General features: G+C 50.4%; 5 protein-coding genes across 5 annotated transcripts; 4 read left to right on the top strand and 1 right to left on the bottom strand.

Annotated features, from left to right (window-relative positions):
* Positions 1-1,792: 1,792 nt before the first annotated feature.
* H6S33_011207 (uncharacterized protein) lies at positions 1,793-4,678 on the top strand (the record flags this gene model as incomplete). The annotated part of the gene is made up of 6 exons (XM_044843091.1): positions 1,793-2,353; positions 2,422-2,563; positions 2,630-2,707; positions 2,782-3,269; positions 3,331-3,859; positions 3,918-4,678. 6 exons carry the CDS (start codon positions 1,793-1,795, stop codon positions 4,676-4,678), a joined length of 2,559 nt encoding a protein of 852 aa, XP_044695975.1.
* A 4,029-nt stretch (positions 4,679-8,707) lies between these two features.
* Positions 8,708-12,025, top strand: H6S33_011206 (uncharacterized protein; the record flags this gene model as incomplete). The annotated part of the gene is made up of 7 exons (XM_044843090.1): positions 8,708-8,742; positions 8,887-10,180; positions 10,236-10,550; positions 10,612-10,755; positions 10,810-11,321; positions 11,381-11,566; positions 11,623-12,025. 7 exons carry the CDS (start codon positions 8,708-8,710, stop codon positions 12,023-12,025), a joined length of 2,889 nt encoding a protein of 962 aa, XP_044695974.1.
* A 1,003-nt stretch (positions 12,026-13,028) lies between these two features.
* Positions 13,029-14,300, top strand: H6S33_011205 (uncharacterized protein; the record flags this gene model as incomplete). The annotated part of the gene is made up of 3 exons (XM_044843089.1): positions 13,029-13,031; positions 13,107-13,421; positions 13,479-14,300. The coding sequence occupies 3 exons, from the start codon at positions 13,029-13,031 to the stop codon at positions 14,298-14,300; spliced, it is 1,140 nt and encodes a 379-aa protein (XP_044695973.1).
* A 1,913-nt stretch (positions 14,301-16,213) lies between these two features.
* Positions 16,214-17,344, bottom strand: H6S33_011204 (uncharacterized protein; the record flags this gene model as incomplete). The annotated part of the gene is made up of 2 exons (XM_044843088.1): positions 16,214-16,943; positions 17,013-17,344. 2 exons carry the CDS (start codon positions 17,342-17,344, stop codon positions 16,214-16,216), a joined length of 1,062 nt encoding a protein of 353 aa, XP_044695972.1.
* A 1,023-nt stretch (positions 17,345-18,367) lies between these two features.
* Positions 18,368-19,921, top strand: H6S33_011203 (uncharacterized protein; the record flags this gene model as incomplete). The annotated part of the gene is made up of 1 exon (XM_044843087.1): positions 18,368-19,921. One exon carries the CDS (start codon positions 18,368-18,370, stop codon positions 19,919-19,921), a length of 1,554 nt encoding a protein of 517 aa, XP_044695971.1.
* Positions 19,922-20,750: the final 829 nt, after the last annotated feature.

The raw sequence follows: 20,750 nt of genomic DNA, 5'->3' as shown, positions 1-20,750 counted from the left end.
CTGTGGTTTTGTGCCTGTATATAGGGCTGTTGTTTTGTGTTATGTGTGTTTTGCTTTTTGCGCGTGTGTGTATGGTTTTCTTCATGATGGTGGATAGCGTGCATGAAGCATCCATCCATCTCTTTCTTTACTTTGTCAGTCGTTACCGCTGGCTCCCCTTTATCGGTTGCAGATCAGTGCTTTGTTGATGCGTGCGGGCCTGAGGAAGAGAAGCCTCGGATTTTCCTGACGTTTGTAAAAGGAACCGCTATTGCATACCATACTAAATTGTGGACTTGGCGTGTATTTGTAATGTATGCAATAGTGGTTCCTTTTACAAACGTGAGGTACGAGTATATGTATGCATTGCATTGCATGAGTTATTGCTTACTCTATTGTGTTTATGCTAGGTTGTGAAGAACAAGCAAAACATATGGTGTATATGGCTAGGTTCATCTTTTATCAATTGCAATTGCATAGCCCGATTTATCAAACTGTCCGAAAGTCCATGTGTGGTGTTATTTCCAGTATCGTTTTGATATATTGAATCGTTTTGTTACCGATACTTGTCTCGTTCCCAGACTCATTTGGTATTTTATTTGGCAGTACTCTAGTGGTTGAATATCATTCCATAGCTACATGTATAGCGGTAGAGTCTGACTCTAGCTACATGTACATACATGTAGTTCTATCGGTGTGGACACAAATACTTGTAGTCTACCCTGTCTCTACTTCTTGTTACCCTATGCTACGGCTTACGTGGAATATGATAGCACGTGGCATAGACTATGATAAAGGATGGGTGGCCAGGACATTTACTATTTATAGCGAAGCTCCACTGTAGTCTCTGCCTTAACCTTAACCCGTCATCAATCAAACGAACAAGCTATCTGATCAATTGCAACGGTGCTTCTTGTTAGGTTTTGTTAGGTTTAGGTTGTTTACTCTCTGGAAACCAATTTTAAGCATTCCGGTCATTGACCCCATGGACCAGCCAGGATAAGATACATAGCTAGGATAAGCTCTCCTAAGAATAAGAAGACGGCAATAGAGAGTTTAAGCCACCAGAGATTTCCGGCAAGAACAAAAAAGATCAGTGTAAAAGATTCCCAATCCTGCGTTAGTTTTGCTCTTTTGAGCCTAGACCGCTGATCTTTTTTGTCCGACGATCTTTTTTGTTTGCCAAAAAGTCGGGTGGCTTAAACTCTCTAATAAGCTTCGCAAACCAGACAGGCCAATGATCCACAGTACTCTAGGTACATGTTGGTACAGTGGCCCTACATGCACTTACTCCAAAGCCATCAAGCTTCCTGTTTTTCTCGCATGGATCCTACTTATAATCCTCACACCCCAGACACCCCCCGACCGGCAACCCTCGTGAACGGAAGGTTTCACAAGAAAACCCGGTCCATGATCAACGGCTACAATGATAGACGAATATTCGCCACGATATGTGTCTTGGCACGATGTCTCAATTAATACACCAATGGTTCCGTTTTAGGCAACAGGGCACGTGAGAGACGGTGATGAGGAAATACTGACGTTTCTGGGTTCCGCACTCACGGTAATCGGCTGTTGGCGACGTCAGTGGTGCTTTTGCTTGGGTCGGGTTGCTCCAATTGGAGTTCAGCAGTGGGTGCAGTGGGCGAGTGAGAGTGGGTGGGCAATGACGACATGGAATGCTCATTGTCATGGAGGAGAGATACTTGCTATAATACAGTATGTATCAGACGGGGAGGAATACTCTAGATATAATCATCTACACGATGGTGTAAAGCGCAGATAGGCCACACACACTCACGGAAAACATGAAATGGGCAGAGATAAGAAGAATCCCACCGCTGCAGCTACCACTGGCACAACCACCAACCAAGCACTCTCCCGCACGACCAAATACTACCCTGCTGAAGAAACCCCCATAACCACCACAAAAACACGCACCCGCCGCACTTCTGATCCCCCACCGCCCCCTCTCGATCTCTCCACCTCATACACTTCCGACTCAGACTCTGACTCCTCCCACAAACCCACCGCCCACCATATCGACCACGCCCCCGTCATGTCGACAGCCAAATACTCCCAAGACATTGACCGCGACCTGCACGCATCTCTAATTAGCAAACACTCCGACCCCACCCGAGCCGCTAAAGAAACCAGCATCCGCCAGAAGTTGCGCACATATGAAGCGATCCTCGCGTTGCGCGCCGGCTATATGCCGACGACGGAGCAGATCGCGCAGTGGGCGCGGTATGCGCTTCGTACGTCGGGCGTGCTAGATAGTCGAAACCGCCGCCTAAGTTCGCATGGAAGGGGGTTTATTAGGGATGTTAGGGCGTGGATAGAGGCCGTGGTCGAGCTGGGGTTGAGTAAAAATGTAAGTTTTGGGTAGCGAGTGATGCGTTGTGATGCAGATGCAGGCGCTAACGGTGGTGATGGGGATAGTCGGATGATAAGATACAGGAGTTTATTTATAATACTTCGAACGCGCGGATCTCGATGAGGGGCCCGAGTATGTCGGGTGCCATGACGAGCGCCGGGGCGACTGCCGACGCTGTGAGGCCGTCGAATGCGGAGGTGCAGAAAAGTATGTGTCGATAATCATTGGCTTTCATAACTAGAGACAAAAAAAAACCAACTAATTATTTTCTAGTGTACAAAAGGCTGAGGAACCTGGCAAGCCTGCTTTATTCCAGCCCTGAATTCAGGAATTTGTTGAACGATGCTTCAGGTATAGTTATATCTCTCTCGAGTCGAAAACAGCTGTGAAAAATTAATAAATACTAACATCTAACCTCAACCCAGTCCTCGCCCGCGAAATTCTCGCCGATGCCGCCTCCCAGGTAGGATCCATCGCCACCACCACCGCCGACACACTCCGACCCACCGAATCCGAGATCTCCAACCTCGATCAACCCGCCGAATCCGGTCTCGGCGACAAGGACTCCCAGCCACCCTCCAGCGCACAACTCAAGTCGCAGGCGAAAGAAAAAGGCCGCGAATATGGCGAGCAGGCATGGCAGAAGATGCAGCATATGCGCGACGACATGGAGTCGTACCTACGGCAGAAATTCCCCAAGCAGCGGCGAGATGCGGTGGTGAACAGGCTCAAGAGGGTATTGACGGAGATTCAGAATAACCCGGATTATCAGGAGGCGGTGGACTTTTTGATGGGGCTCATGAGAAAATATGGAGCGACGTTAAGGGATAAGATGACGCAGGAGGCGCAGAGAACGAAGGAGAGTGGGGTGCAGACGGATGAGCATTTTGATAGGGCCTTTATGCAGGCTAAGGTATCAATCCCCACTCCTCCCATGATCTTAGTTTTAGTATGGGTTATTGATATTAGCGTAGGCTATATTGATGGTATTTGCGGATGGCAAACCACTCGACGACATCAGTGATGCCCTGCACCAAGTCATGGAAGACGTCCAGAACGACCCTGACCTCACCGATTTCTACCACGCCGCCACCCACTTCATCCAGCGCGCGTTGACTGACAAAGACTTTATCACCTCAGATGCCGCCGACGCCGAAGCCCACCGCCTCTATGACCGCTCCCAGGAGCTCCTCGCCGAGAAGAAGGACAAGTACCGGCCCGACATGGAGCGGCTATTTGAGGAGCTGCGCACCTACCGAGACTGCATAATCAACGACCGCGAGAACAGGAGGCTCGTAGAGACGAGTAAGAAGGTGTTTAATGACCTGGTGATCTTAGATAGGAACGGTCAGTTTAAGGGCTTTAGGAGAAAGGTGGTGAAGGATTTGGTGGATGTGGTGCTACCGAGGTTTGTGGGCGAGATCAGATACATCCCGATGCCGAGGATTGAGTATCAGGATCGGGATTTCGACTTGATCTTGGAAAATGTCATTTTGGAGTCTGGTATATATCTCCCTCTTCCTACTAATATTTAAATTATTTAGCTAATAGTTTTAAACAGACCACTTCGTCCCCGGCCGCATGCTCTTCGAAGCCCTCACAAGAGCAGAATTCATAAACGACTACACCTTCACCTCCAAATACGCCGCCACCACCCGCATCAAAATTGAAAATATCAACCTCTTCTTCAAAGACGCCTCCTTCATCCTCCGCAAAAAGACCGGCCTAACCTTCTCCGACCGTGGTTTCTTCGACATGTTCATGGATGGCCGCGGCGCTTCCGCCGAGCTCATCCTCGACTCAATCCTCGATGATGACGACTACGATTCTGACACCCCAACGACGGAAAGCTACTTCCACCTGCGCTCCGTCCATGTTACAATCCACAAGTTCCGCTACAACTACCACGCATACCATACATGGGCTGCGGCGCTGCTCGCACCGATCATACGCCCGGCGATAAGGCAGCTGCTGTCGAGGCTGCTGGAGCAGAAGATTAGGGAAGGGTTTGAGATGGCAGATCGCGAGATACATGCGCTTGTTGAGCGAATGCGGGTGGCGTCGATTGCGGGACAGGGCGGAGGGAGCGTGGAATCGTGGATTAGGGCGGTGTTGTCGAGGCCTGAGGGGGGAAGAAGGAGTGGCAGTGGGGCGTTTAGGGTGAATATTGGTATGGGAGAGGTTTTGTTCCCTGGCGAGAGGCCTCCAGGGTCGGTGATAAGAAAGGTGGAGGCTGTGGGGCAAAGGGTGGAGGCTGGAGGAGAAGGAGGGGGGTTGGAGGAGACGGGGTGGAGAAATGAAATTTTTAATGTTATGGCTTAGTTTTAGTTGTAGTTTGTATTGGGTGGGATCGTTTATTTAGTTGGTTTATTTATTTGGGAACGTACGCGTGCGCATGGACAAAAAATATCATGTAACTTAATCGGCGAAATTTGTTTCTGAACGTAATGAGATTATTTGTTTCTGAATTTCTGGGACAGAATCAGATTATGTTTCTATATAAATCTTCCTAGACTCCCATCCAATTAATGGGCACACCGCACTAAAGACTGACGATATGGTAAATATATGAGTCACAGGATATCACTCGCTCCAATCATACCCCCAGAACACAAACTCACCCGGCACCAATGAAAGAGCGCGTGATCGACCATAACCCAACCAGCACCCATAAAATTCCAGAAAATTTGGGAGCAATAGACTACATAGCTTATACAAAACCCTTTATGATAACCAGAAAGATGAATGTAGATCTTCTAGCTGTCTGGGCGAGTGGTGGTGATGTCCGGCCGTCCGTCGACATCTGCACCAATTGACCAGTAACTTTGCATATCACTTTAAAGCACGAGGTGTGGGGAGTGGAAGATGTTGATGCTGCTTGTATGGTTTGCTCTATTGCTTCATGATCATACTCTATCGTCTCACTCCGCATTCACGAACCCCCGGGGCCCGGCTGCATGCTCCCAGTCTTGGTCGAGCTTTAATCTCCTCTTACCTGTATACGTAACCAAGGCATCCAGCAGCCCCCCAATGCAGCACCCAGCACTCGAGCCGGCCACCACAAGCCCCCTGCGACACACGTCCTAGTACTGCTCCATAACGTACCAGAGTGCATTGAAAATCCATGCCCTGGTGGCCAAGTTGGTAAGGCGCAGCACTTGTATGAAATGCTGAGATCCCTGGTTCAAATCCGGGTCAGGGCAGTTTTTGTTTTTTTGGAGGCGGGTTGGGGTGTTCTGGGGGCAGATTAGGTGCGGAGATAAGGTGCTGGGTATGGTGGGCTGGGTGAAGGTTTGATTTTGGCGGGAGAGGGGGTTTTTGAGCGGCCGGTTGGCCGCGAGTATGGTTTGGGGTGTAGGGCTAATAGACCCCGGTGGTGGGGGTGTCCTTGAGATTCGGAAGTCAAAGAATGCGATTTAAGGTCTGGATGAATCACTCAAGCACATACAAACGATTGAAGGCTAGATAGAAGTACATGTAGTGACCGGGGGTTGGTGCCCTACGTACAAAGATTCTGTGCCTGATAAATGATCTAGCGGGTTAGATTCTAGATCTAAAGCACTTCTTGTGTCCTTTGCCCACAGCTGCTGTTGTGTGCGGCATGATGTGCTGGTCGCCGACGCTGTTTTTTTTCCTCATGATAGCTGCTCGTCAGATACCAGAGGCTGTGTGCAAATGTTTGTTAGCACGATATCGTATCTTCTGTACTCGCGAGGCCACCCGAGAAACTGTGGCGAGTCATCTGGGAGCCGGTGGGAGCTTGCATCCGAGTACTAAGTCCCCAGGCCAACTGTCTTTTGTGTTCGAGTATGGGCGGGTTCAATTTGTCTACGCGGGTCACATGTGGTTGGAGAAAAAGCAGTCGGCTCCCTCAACTATCACTCCCGGTTTTTGCAAGGTATGGGTGAGTGGTCAATTGGGATACACCTTCTACTCACCCTACGTTGCGGCCGGACACTACGGGGTCTAGGTTCGATCTGCGGGAAGGTCCCTTTGGTGAGCGAACCATGATCCATTGGCGATACTTTTTGTTCCTCTGTTGTATGAATGCTTTTCTTTTATGAATGGCTTTTACCTTCAATATTCTTTTTGCGCTTAGGAGGGGGGGCGGAACATAGCTGTGGGGACTGGTCAGGGTTAGGGTTATTCACTCTCGGACCAATGCGAGGCCTCAAGAGTTTGGAAGATCAAATTGTAGTGCTACATAGAATCACACAGGTAAATAGCCATTTTAATCATGTTAGGCGACTGTCTGGGGAAACATTTGACACTGAGGCCATTATCTTGCGATACATGGTGAAGAATGGCCTTGCCTACAAAACTAAACGATACTCCAGCTTGATGTTTCCACCCAAACTTCACCTTCGGATCTGGAGTTTTAGCTCATGGCTATTCCTTTATCTGAGATGGCAGTCCCAGAAATAGTACGGTTCTTGTTTAAATGAAATCTTAAATGGAGCCACGGCAACAGCACGATTCTCGTGATAACGTCCTTAAAAATGAGTAGCTAGTTGAGGGTAGTCAGGTGAGTGGCGAAATGGCTAGTTTATACGAAATTTATAACTTCCCCGTACCGCGCGACGCCGGCCGATTGCCGTGACCACTCACTCACCGTTTCCCTTGGCAATTAATACAAAAAGAGGATTGAGGAATTTGGATATACTTCTCCTGATTTTGGAAAAACTATCTCCATTTGTAAACGGCAAGTGAGTGGTCACGGCGACTGGCCGGCCTCGCGCGGTACCGTTATTCTAATCATCCAAATAAACAGACGCCACTTCGGGGATGAGCGTTTTAGTAGGAGATCTAGATCCGAGTGATTTTCTATGAACCTAGATACTTTGTGTGGCGCGCACGTCACGTTGTGTCACTCGATTTCGGCGACACATGTTAGTGGGGTGACTGACCAAAAACCCCTTATCCGAGTCGCAGTGTTGCAGTAATAAAGTGTCATTATCACTCCACAAGCACAGAAATATACTCCGTAGGTTCGGGAGCTGGATTTCCCGGATCTTGGACGCGGCGTTGCACAGCATGATCATCCTATATACTATTATCGCATACGTAGGCCTTTGTATGGATGCTTCGTCTCACGTTCCCGAGTGAAGCTTCTCTGAAGGGCTGGCGACAACAGTTCAATATCCATTATTTGGCTGGAGCAATTTAGTTGATTGGTTTAAGACGCTCTCTTTTGTGCCAGACAAACCATAGCCAGTGAATTTCTATGTCCGTATCCGAGATCGTACTGGTAACAATGCATGAGGCGGTTAGCCGGGTTTTAAAGAACAGGGGTGGTTCTTGGCAATCTGGTAAATGATTGTCCGGAAAAAAAGAATGAAAAAAAAACAAACTCATGAGAAGACAAGCCCAAGCCCATCGCGTCAAAGTCCCGAGACATCATCTCCAATGGGGCTGATCGTGAGAATTTGAGTATTCATGTTGTCACATCGGGACGATTTGAAGATCCGGTGTTTAAACCGCAGAATGGAGTTTCCATTTGCAATTACTTCGATCCATTCACGTTCTGCGCTTGACCACTTCGATTTGCTCGCCAAAATTACGCAGGTGTAGCCGTACCGGACTCTAAATATCCATACCCGGTCTTGGGGCCTTGTAACCCTACATAGATGTACCTACAGCGTTAGTACTCTTTTTTTTCTTCCGCGTACAAGGAGTTTTGAGGTAGGTACAGTACCTAGGTTGTGACAAACGTTGATTATCTCAACCACATGTTGACAGGTTTGTGGCAGAACTGTCTGAAGTTCAAACCCCCCCACGATCACCGGCATGGATGCAGGGGATCCGGGATGAGGCGTGCCCAGAGATGTAGCGGCGGGGTTGTGAGAACAAATAATTTCCTTGAGAAAGGGAATTATCTAAGAGCGGGGTCACGATCTCTTATCGTTCCACTATCACGGTAGTAACAGGATTTAAGGTGGTGAGAGATGACCGCATATCAGGGTAGGGACATTTAGATAGTCTCGGGGTCCTGCTGCCTGCAAACATCCCGCGTCTACCTACTGGTCCGTCCTGATTTATTCTCTGGTAAACCGTTTTTTCTCTCTCGGGGTCCAGTTTTTTTTCTCCCTCTTAGTGGTACTCGTCGTTTCTATCTTGTCCGTCCTCCCTCCATCTCTGTGCTGCTGCTGCTCGTGCTTGTGAGTTTCTGCCATTTTGGTTTTTATCCCAATTCTTTTGATTCGACCCTGCTTGTAGTTTGTACTGATTCACTCGAAGTTGTTGATTCGCTGTTGTTGAGGGTTGCCCCGCTGCTACTATTGTCAACTTTGTTTAAAAACCCAAAGCAGTTCTGACATTTCGCCTGCCGCGACCCGTAACGAGGAAAAAGCCATGACGACGGCACCAGAACAAAAGACCCTACTTAGGTACCCCTCCGCGGTTTTTCGATCAATTCGAAACCTGCCCTACTCTCTCATCCCAAATTTATCTTCTACCTCCTCCGCCAGTTCGAAAGAACCCCCCAAAAAAGTCAGAATGCAACCCGCTAACTATCATTCTTCCCTAACCAGCGGCGTTTCCTTCGTTTCTTTGGTTGCGCCCACTGAGGACCTCTTCTATAGCACTGTTGAATTTTACACCGACCTGGGCTTTAAAGAGACATTTGTTTACGATCGCACCCACCCGACCACGAAGCGGGAGGTAGACCACTGTTTGTCTTCAGAGAAGGAAACATGGCTCTACTCCCAGAGCGAAAGCAGCAATGAATCGAATGATATTTCCCTCAAGATTCGCTTCGTTTCTGACGCCGTTCACCATGCTCACGGCATCGTACGCCAAGACCCCCAGAAGCCGCCAGAGAGAACGGCGAATAGCAAGGAATCTTACGACTGGAGGGGTTCTTCTCAGAGCATTGTCCTCTGCACGGCATTCCTGCCAAAGATCGCTGAGCTGCTGAAGAGCAAGAAAATCCTTTGCCAATTCCAACCAAGTGAGCGGGAAGCCTGCGAGATTTACACCCATGATCCTATCGGTACTTTGGTTGGATTCACTGCGAAGGCAAACCCCTTCACACGGATCAGACCTACCGATGGGTACCTGAACATGACAAAGGCAGAGCAGATGATGGATATCTCCCGTCCTACAACCGCCGGAGGAAAGCGAAAGAGGATTGGTGTCATGACCTCCGGTGGTGACGCTCCAGGTATGAACGCGGCTGTCAGAGCAGTGGTCAGAATGTCCATTGCCAAGGGCTGCGAAGCATACGCCATCTACGAGGGCTACGAGGGTCTTGTGAAGGGTGGTTCTTTGATCAAGAGAATGCGATGGGAAGATGTCCGTGGTTGGTTGTCTGAGGGTGGAACTCTCATTGGTACTGCCCGTTGCAAGGAGTTCCGTGAGCGCCCAGGAAGATTGGCGGGTGCGAAGAACTTGATCTTGAACGGAATTGATGCGCTCATTATCTGTGGTGGTGATGGCTCCTTAACTGGTGCTGACATCTTTAGGAGCGAGTGGCCGGATCTTTTGGACGAGCTTGTGAAGAAGAAAGAGCTTACACAGGAACAAATCAACCCCTTCAAACATCTCAATATTGTGGGATTGGTGGGAAGTATTGATAACGACATGTCATCTACGGATGCTACGATTGGAGCGTACTCCTCACTCACTAGAATTTGTCAGGCAGTAGACTTCATTGATGCAACTGCATACAGTCATTCTAGAGCTTTCGTTGTTGAGGTTATGGGAAGGCATTGCGGTTGGCTTGCGTTGATGGCCGGTGTCAGTACTGGAGCAGACTTTGTGTTCTTGCCCGAGAAGCCACCAGTTGTAGGATGGGAGAACGAAATGTGTGACATCATTGCGAAGGTTAGTTTGACAAGCTTTCTAAAATTCAAGAACACAAGCTAAGCTACTGCTACAGCACCGAAAACTCGGAAAGCGTAAGACGATTGTCATCGTTGCCGAAGGTGCTATCGATAGAGATCTTAATCCTGTCAGTGCCTCGTACGTAAAGGACATCCTTGTCGATAAGCTTGGACTCGACACCCGTATCACTACACTCGGTCACGTTCAGCGCGGAGGAACTGCTTGCGCCTATGACCGTATGTTGGCGACGCTACAAGGTGTTGAGGCTGTTGAGGCTGTCCTGGAATCTACACCAGACACCCCAAGTCCTATGATTGCGATCAATGAGAACAAGATCACTAGAAAGCCTCTGATGGATGCTGTCAAGTTGGTAAGTTTACTCGTTCTGGAATTATCAGGAAACAGTTTATGTAGCTAATCAAGTACCATAGACTCAATCTGTAGCAGCTTGCATCAAGAACAAGGATTTCGAAGGCGCCATGGAACTGCGAGATGCAGAATTTGAGGAGTACCACAGAGCCTACATGGCCACTACTAAGCCGGAGGATCTCCAGGTTAAGGCACCCGAAGATAAGGTAGAATCCCAACCCCATTCTCTCAATTAAAAGCCCGTATCTCACAATTCAAAGCGCATGAAAATTGCCATTATCCACGTCGGTGCCCCTGCCGGTGGTATGAACGCTGCTACCCGTGCTGCGGCTCTCTACTGTCTTTCCCGCGGTCACCGTCCTTTCGCCATCCATAACGGTTTCCCCGGTCTTGTCCGTCACGACTCTGTCCGTGAGCTTACTTGGCTCATGGTTGAGGCTTGGGCTATTCGTGGTGGTTCTGAGATCGGAACTAACCGTTCTCTTCCAAGTGAAGATATGGGAATGGTTGCCTGGTACTTCCAAAAGTACAAATTTGACGGATTGTTGATTATTGGTGGTTTTGAGGCGTACCACGCGCTCACAGAGCTTCACCAAGCGAGGACAAGCTATCCAGCATTCAGAATCCCAATGACCTGTTTGCCAGCTACTATCAGTAACAACGTTCCGGGGACGGAGTTCAGTATTGGAAGTGACACATGCTTGAACGCCTTGATCGATTATTGTGATGCTATTAAACAGAGTGCCAGTGCTTCCAGGAGAAGGGTTTTCGTGTAGGTCTTACGTCTTCTGCTGATTAGATATAAAAGAAATAGCTGACAATATTTCACAGCGTTGAATGTCAAGGAGGAAGATCAGGATATGTGGCTACAATGGCCGGTCTTTCGGTCGGTGCGTTGGCCGTTTACACGCCTGAAGAGGGTATCAACATCAGTATGCTCCAGAATGATATTGGTCACCTACGTGAAAGCTTCGCCAACGACAAGGGCATGAACCGTGCTGGAAAGCTGATCTTGAGGTTCGTTTACCCGTCATTGAGTTGATGTAGAACAAGCAATACTGACGCACAAATAGGAACGAGAAAGCCTCAAAGACCTACACGACAGAAATCATTGCCGATATGATTCGTGAGGAGGCTAACGGGCGTTTCGAATCCCGCACCGCAATTCCTGGACACGTCCAACAAGGTGGAACTCCTTCTCCTATGGACCGTGTTCGTGCTGTTCGTTTGGCAGTCCGTTGCATCCAATTCATGGAAGAAAACCACGGCAAAACCTCCCAGCAGATCCTGGAAGACGCAAGCACTTCAGCTGTTATTGGTATTAGAGGCGCAAGTGTAGTATTCACACCCGTGCATGATCTGAAGGAGGGAGAAACAGACTGGAGCTCGAGAAGACCAAGAAAGGCATTCTGGCTGGACCTGAGAAGCATTGTCGATACTCTGTCCGGAAGAATGGGAGAACCCCAGAGCACCTAGTCGAGGAATGACTCGACACTCGTTAATAGTTTCTCTATGTTTTACACTTTTACACTTTACACCTTTTCTTTTTTTTTATTCATTTTGTGTGTATGTATATTGGGGATGGATGGAAATGTAGAGGGCCGTAAAAAAGATGTGGAACGTGTGATGGAATGGAAGCACATGTAGGGAACTGGTTTTCTTATCTGCAGAGGATTGGGTTACTTTGGTCAATGATATTATGATTACATTCATTGCGTGCTATTTTGATTGTCTTTATCATAGTGTTATATATCATGAATGCGATTTACGAATTATTTACTTTTCTTGGATGCTTCCGACTGCGTCGTATTACCAGGCCTTGTAATACTGGAAGCCGAAACGTATAAAATATGCTTATATCGGATACCAGTTTTCATACGACACATTTGTACCACAAAGTGCGAGCTGGGCAGGACTCTCAAGTCCATACCTCCGATCAAAAATCAACATTATTCCCCAGAGTAGTAATCCCCTATGCTACTGAATCATAAAACGACTGATTGATATCTGTTTCTCTCTACTTTTCTTGGTATAACAATTCTGGAATACGAAACCAGGAAAGCGGTGCCGGTGATTTTCACTGTTGGTACATGAACAGCACACATGTGTAACTACAATCATTGGCAAAAGGTTAAAAAGAAATTCCTAAAGCATATAGTCGTACGTGTAGCCTGCTACTGCATAGAATGGCCCTTTCATCTCACACTTACGAGCGAGTGACCATGAGAGATTTGGCGGCTAACAGTATTGTAAGCGCCTCTTATGTGGATTACGGCACGTGACCGCGGCTGACGTCAACATTGCTAGGAACGCGGGCAACTTTCTTTCTCTGTGCTCATTCTAGAGCTGTTCTTTGACCTTCCACAGAACAGTCCATCATCAACATATCCACCCATCATCATTCAACCTTTACTCAACAACATCATCGTATCGCCTCTCCTGGTTATCGCAATATTCACCCTCTACAGCTATACAAACCATGGTACGTCACCCTCCCGCCCCTCCCCTCGGAGCTCACCTGTGAGCTCTTTGTGCTAATATGTAACGAAACCAACAGTTCGGTAGTAACTTCTACGAAGAAGACGATGGCGGTATCTCCTATGGTGGGGGACGTGGCAGCTCCCGCCCGACCCGCCGCTACGATGAGTACCTCCGCTGCTATCCAGTAATTATGATGGCGGGGAACGAGCGAGAGAACGTAAACTATGGTGGAAAGGTCATCTTGCCGCCGTCGGCGTTGGACAAACTTACAAGGCTGCATATTGCGTATCCTATGTTGTTTGAGCTTAAAAATGGGGCAAAGGGTACTGGAACTCACGCGGGTGTGTTGGAGTTTATCGCGGAGGAGGGGCGGGTCTATCTGCCGCACTGGGTGAGTCTTTACTACCCCTTTGACTTAGAGCTTGAACAAGGCTAACGGTTAGACTAGATGATGAACACATTACTTTTAGAACCTGGTGATCTTCTACAGATCAAGTCGACAGATCTCCCTTCTGGAACTTTTATCAAACTTCAGCCTCAATCCGTCTCCTTCCTTGAGTCTATCACCGACCCCAAGGCTGTTCTTGAGAACGCCCTGCGAAACTTCTCGGCGCTCACCAAGGGAGATACGTTCTCTTTCCTCTACAACGAACAAGTTTTCGAGATCAACGTTCTCGAAGTCAAGCCCGAGACCCCTCAGGGCGCTATTTCGTGTGTCGAGACAGATCTTGAAGTCGATTTTGCTCCGCCACTCGACTATGTTGAACCCGCACGCATGCCACGGTCCAGTGGAAGCTCCAGGCCTGGTTCCGTAGTCGGGGGAGGAAGGGTCACTCCATTGGGAGTTCAGGAGGGAAGTATGGCAAGATCACTCAACTACGCTGCCATCGCCCCTGGCTCAACCCAGGCTGCCGCGACCAAATCATCATACTTCTCTGGAGGTGGACAGAAGCTGAAGGGATCAAAAACATCAACGCCTAAGGACAAGCCTTCTACACCTGTTGCAGGTACCTCAACAAACAAGCCACCTCCAACTGTACCGACAGGAACCGTTAGGAAGGGGTCTGGACCACAGCCATTGAGGGTACCGCGGGGCACGTTGTTCTTTGGGTATGAGATCAAACCAGTCAAGAAGAAGGACGAGGAGAAGGAAAAGAGCGGGAAGGAAACGCTATTTAGCGGTGCGGGACAAACCTTGAGAGCCGCCGCCAATGCCAAGAAAGGCAAAGGAAAGGGAAAGGGTGGACCTGATGTCATTGAAATTGATTGAAAAGGGGGCGTAGTGATAATACCCGGGTGTGGTTATTGCAATCCCATTGTCTAGTTGGGTTTTATTTCTTTTGAGGCTCACACCTTCTTTGGCGTTGTGTCGAAACGTCTCTTCCGCAGTTATTATTGGCGAATTGGGCATGGAGGATTCGGAAATATTCTTTTTTTCCCTTTTAATTTCCTATCTTTTCTCATACCAATGCATGGTGGATTGAGTGCCCGCGGGCGGGGGTGATTGATACTGTTGTAGCATGAATCGACTAGTATTTTGCGTGGAGATATACTCTGGATATAAAAATCAATGTGATATCTTCGCCCCGTTTTTTTCGTCCCTTTGAGTCAGCTACAATTCAGTAGGATTGGTCGAAGTAAACCAGACAATAAAGGCTGCTCATGGCCCATTTGCCAAGCCCAAACCGCCTCTAGAAAGAATGGAAGAACGGGACGACATATTGTGGGACAGATAATTTGTTAAGGTATTAAAACACGTTACAGAAGTTACATGGCTGTAAACAATGAGGGATAGGTATTAGTTTTATGAGCCAGTATAAGTTAAGCTGTGGCAAACAGGCGATAGAACCACCATCATCGTTCCATCCTTTTATCGGAACAAGAGCAAGAGCAAGATCTGGACAAGGCTAAATCCACGATAGGCGAATCATAACACTAAGAGCCTGAAAAGGTCCTTAGATCCGCTGACTAACTACATGGGACAAACCTGATGATTTGGTCGCAAAACCCTATGAGCCATTCTCCTTTCTCCGCAGAGACAGCTGAATTCTTATCACTCACTCATATCACATATACGAGTGATGTCTCATGATTGGCGCCAAGGAACAATTGTCCAATAAGCTCAAGGGCAATAACAGCCTTTTTTCAATAAACCGAGCATTTCACAGCCAGCTCTGAAGATACCGCGTATCCAGCGCACCGGAAGCTAAAGCCCCCCTCCAGGTCCTATAATAACAGGTCCCAACCCGGATACCCCCAATTGGCCGGAGGCTAGGACTTAGAAGCAAGGGCTCTCTGGTGCAGGACTTCGTGGGGCTGAATCGTATCATATCACCGTGGTGAGCTGGCACATGGCTGAGTGAGGGAGCGATTTCGTCCCCGTCTAGAGGCACTGACTGCACGACGTTGCGGAACCAAATGTCGTGTAGGGCAGGGTTAGGGCCCCGATGTCCGCTCCCTGGCACTGAAGCTGCAAGCTATCACTTACATAGTTGGTACACCACCATACACCCGGAGAAACGGCTTCTCTCAGGAAGATACCGTCTAAGAACACGGAATGATCAATCCACAATCTTAAAGCGGCCAAGGTGATCACTACTCGGAGACTTGCAGTACTTCACCAGTGTCAGTCAGCCAAATTAAAGGATGCCTCGTATCTTGGACGGAGCCGGATCGGCCCCAAAGGTGGCCTGGAAAACGCAAGACCAGACCATGGTCACTATTACTCAGGCATGTTCTGAGTGATCTTTTGGTATGGCTGGTATTGAATGGTGCACTACACACAGCAATATTTTCCCACGATGTTTGAAGCTCCAGAATTACCCAGATAGACTTTTTAAGAAGCCGGGGCTTTGTTTTGAGCGGGAGTAAATCTTTGCTAGCCGGCCGAGGCTTGGTCCAGGACTAGCTATCAAAGCTTGTGATGCTGTATCTCGTCGGCGAGCTAGTATTAAGCGGGTACATACTCAGCTGGAGGGAAGGGGTCTAAGGGTCTCTAGACGAAGGTAGAGGTTTTATGGGAGCAGTGGATCATACGATGTCACTCGGTTTATTCTGTAGTAGAGTATCACATGGAGTATCACCCGGTGGATGGGGGATAGCTAGTAGTGGGGCCTTTTATATTAATACTAACCATTCTACAGAATGTCACTCGCAATTAAAACCTACCTACCAAGATCACGACTACGACGCCGGCTCCACCACTGCCCTAACCCCCCCCTCCCACACCTCGAAACCCATCTCACTCCCGCCGCCGACCCACGGCGCAAACACAACCCTCACGCTCCTCCTCCAGGAGCCCCCAACCTCCACCCTCTTCACCACGACCCTCACCGTCAGCAAACACGCCCACACCATGCCCAGACTCGGCACCTTCGCCGCTCCGCCTTCGCCGCCCTCCTCCTCCTCCTCCCAGCCATTAAACCACCTTGCCTGCATATCCAAACCCAGCTCCCCCCCTTTACCTCCCCCACCACCAAACCAATCCGCAACCTGATTCGCGACCACCACCGCCACGCCACACCTCACCGCCACCCCCCTCAACCCCTCCGCCATCCTCACCAGCTCCCCTCCCCTCCTCGCCCTCGCTGCCGCGCCCCCCGCCTCCCCGTCCCGGAAGTTGGCTGCAACACTATCGATAATCACAACCCCGACATTATGCCGCTCCACGAGAACAGGCAGCTGGTAGCGCAGGACGTGCTCCTGCGCTTCGAGATCGCAACACGTAATTGTATATACTCCGTCGAGGGAAGCCCCTGGATATTGATCCGATGCTAGTAGCTGCGAGAGCCGTGGGGTGCTGAGGGGGGCCTCGGTGCTGATATAGACGGCATTCCTGCCTAGGCCGCCGCGGGATACGGGGAGCTGCGCAGTCAATAGCAAGGGTATGAGGAACTGGGACTTGCCGGCTCCGCTGTTGTGGGGCGCGCGTCAGCGCCGCGTTGAATCCAAAAAGGAAGGGGGGGGGGGGGGGGAAGCATACCTCTCGCCGACAAACTCGGTGATGCAGCAGGTGCGGATGCCGCCGCCGAGGAGGGCGTCGAGGGCGGTGTCGCCGGTGGTGAGGAATTGGGGGGTGGGGGTGGTGGTGGTGGTGGTGTCGGCGTGGAGGGCGGACGTGATGGAGTGTGTGAGGAGCTTAATGTCAAGGACGCTGGCAAGGGTGGTGGTGCCGAGGCGGCGGGAGAGGGCGAGGGCGTCTTGGGTTAGGAGGTCGGTGGTGGGGATGAGGGCGGTAGAGAAGGCGGTGAGGAGGTCGGCAGAGGAGGGGGTGGGGGGTGTGTAGGTTGGGAGGAGGGTGTGCAGGTCACTCATTGCGGGTGAGTGATCTTCCTTGTGGGGGGTGTGGGGGGGTACTGAGGACCAGGAGTGCTGGCTGATGCTTACATGTAGGTACAGGTGTGTCGAGTAATCTACAGCCTCAGTGAGAGAGACATTTCTCTTCTGCTGCTGCTGCTGCTGCTGCCTGGTTTGATCGGCAAACCGCATTGGCCTCGTTACTCTCCGCTCTCCATCTACAAAACCCTAACAGCTACATACCTACATGTACATATTTCCATTGCATCACCATATCTGATCCGGACTTCGAGTGATATCACATGAGGTCAGTTATGTAACTATGTACGTACATACCTGCTAGCAGTAGAAACCGGCTCAAGCGCTCCCTCATGTTTGCCTTCCCCCCCGCAACACTGCTTACTTTTTTTCTAGATATCGTCACCAAACCAGAACTGCACTGCTGCACCGTGTTGGCTTTCTTTCTTTCTTTCTTCTTGATCTGGTGCCTGCTGCGATCGAGCGCAGCGCTGATGTGATTGTGGTGCTGGAACGAGCTCTCCCGGCCAAACCTACGGACGGCATGTGCTTGTGCGTGACGTATTGCGCGACCGGCAGGTTAGGGCCAGCGGGAGGAGCTGTACGGTGCGGGTGAGTAATTGGCGATAAGAGTCTAGCTGCTCCGACTTCGAGGATCCTCAATCGCAGCGTCGTCACCACCAACCAGTCAGCTCTGTGCTGTGCTGGGCGTTTTGCTCCACTCCACTTCAAGCCGTGCTCTCCTTCCTGTGAAGATATCTCGTCTTCTTCGCTGTCTATTCAGCCTGCTCTCCTTCCTGTGAAGATATCTCGTCTTCTTCGTTGTCTATTCAGCCGTGCTCTCCTTCCTGTGAAGATATCTCGTCTTCTTCGCTGTCTATTCAGCCTGCTCTCCTTCCTGCGAAGATATCTCGTCTTCTTCGCTGTCTATTCAGCCTGCTCTCCTTCCTGTGTGGACATCTCATCTTCTTCATTGTCTATTTACCTACACAGTTAGCAGTAGCTACTACAGACATCTCCAGAATGCCGCCCAAGAAACGAGCACTGGACGTGGACCGAGTCGTCAGTGACATCGACCCCAAGCCTGCCCCCAAACGGCGCTCCAAGAACACCACCACCAACACGAGCACGAGCACCAGCACCAGCACCAGCACCACCACCACCACCACCACCACCACGAGCACGAGAACCACCGTAAACCCTCACCGCCACAGCCTGTCTGCCCTCCCCTACCACGTCCTCACCAACATCCTCTCGCAGCTACCTCCCAATACCTCGCCCGCCTTCCTCCTCACCTGCGCTACCCTCTGCCGTGCTCTTCACGACCCCGCCATCGCTACTCTCTACTCCTCACCACTCACCTCCCCACCCGCGCGCGCGCACAAGCTCCTCGCCACCCTCCGTGCCCGCCCCTCCCTCGGCGTCAAGATCCGCGCCCTGTCTATCGAGGTCGAGCCCCTCCTTACCACAAAGCTCTCCGGCACCCCCTGGGATCTCGCCGACTTCCTCCACCTTTGCACTGGCCTACGTCATCTCCGCTTCGTCCACAGCGCCGACCATCCAACGCGCTGGCGATACCCAGATACCCTATGGACGGCGCTGGAGGCCTCCAACTCCACCACCCGCCTGCACACTTGGCGATGGGACCGCAGCCTCATCCCAAAATCACTGGACTATACTGACCTGCGTGCCATCACAACTCGCTGCTTCACAGCCCTGCGTGCGTTGGAGATACAAGGCTTTGCCGGCGACAGCGACGACGACGATGAAGATGCACAACACATGGCAGATATACTCGCGCTCATGCCCCGCATCACGGACCTCGACCTCACAAACTGCTACCTCGTCAACACCCGCCTCCTCAACCTCCTTTCCACCACCACCGCCAACCGCTTCCACGAACTTCAATTCACCAGCTGCATCAACCTAACCGGCGACGACCTCGGCGCCCTCCTGGCTTCTCCCGCGTGCCAGAACCTCCGCTCCCTATCTGTGCAAAAGTGCCATTACTGCTCCCTCACCTTTACGGCCTCGCTCCCGGCGGGGCTGCTGCACTTGACGTTCGACGGGCAGGGAGCCGAGACGGAGCTCCTCCCGGAGACATGCACCCCCGTGTGGCCGGACAGCTTACAGATGCTGCAGGCCACGTCGCTAAGGCGCTGGTCATCGGGCGAGTGCGAGCGCTTCCTGGAATCGGTGGTGCACGCAGTGCCGCAGATGCAAGGGTTGAGGACGTTGAGTGTGTGGTGCATGCTCACGGATATCGACTGGAGGGAGAGGTCGGCGTTTAGAGAGAAGTGGCTGGCGGTGGTCAAGAGTGTGTTTGAGGGCGCCGAGGTCAGGTTTGATAATGCGAGACCGGCGGAGACGTTGTGGGGGGAGGAGGACTTTGTGGAGAAGATTTTGGGGGGGAGGGGCAGAGGTAAGAGTAGAGGGAGGGGTGCCGCGAGGGCGGTTAGAGGGGGAGGGAGGGGGAGGGGCAGGGGGAGGGGCAGGGGCAGGGGCAGGGCGAAGAATGTAGTGGTTGTAGTGAAGGATGTGGTGAGTGAGGGCGATGAGGACTATGTAGATGATTAGCCCACTATTCCTTAGTCGAAAATATGTATAACTCGTGTATTGTAATTAGCAGTCTCTTTTAGTTAGCTAGCTAGGTTTCTGGGCAGCTGGGCAGGTAGGCAGGTAGGTAATGAACAGTACAGTTCGTACGTGGAACAGCTATATATCTATGTATGTAGTATCACGAGTGACAAATTGACTCTTAACACTATGTATACTTGGGGGGGCGCCGATCATGGAGTATCACTCGCCGCCATAAAGTCCGTACATGGTGCCAAGCCCGTGTTCGAATTGCTAGAAGATACGCTAAACCTGGGAAGGGGGGGGGGGGGGCTAGAGGGGCCTACTAATACATGTGGATATATGTCCTACGTACGCTAACGTCTACGTTTATTGGCACATTGCAAAATATTACTGGCGGCTACCTGACGTGTGCTAATGTTCAATTGCACAAGTATTCTTCCTGCTTTACAGTCCTCGAAGATAGACTACTAACACAGCACTGACCAAAGTTTTAAAAAAAAAGAAGGTAAACCTTCAGAACAGGGTTGTTATCCAGAGAGCTTCAAATTAGTACAATAGCAGTATCTACCATGCATTCCGAGCAGGGATCCCGCGTGGCACTCTACCGAGAGCCCCCAAGACCCTACTGTCGATCAGCGGGGGATGCGGTACTGTCGTTCACGGGGTATTGGCGGATACTGGGTGTTGGCGAATTGCAGGTAAAAGTTGGCTTGGCTGTCTCTTTTTTGCCCTGTCCGCCATCAGCCAGTATCCGCCAATACCCCGTGAACGACAGTTACTAGTACTGCCGAGTCGACCCTGGAAATGATTTATCTCCACTTTTACT

Source organism: Morchella sextelata (assembly GCF_020137385.1).
Source record: "Morchella sextelata strain SCLS chromosome Unknown scls_6, whole genome shotgun sequence".
NCBI classification, from domain to species: Eukaryota; Fungi; Ascomycota; class Pezizomycetes; order Pezizales; family Morchellaceae; genus Morchella; species Morchella sextelata.
The sequence above is the reverse complement of the archived record's forward strand: the minus strand, read 5'-3'. Positions and strand labels throughout refer to the sequence as shown.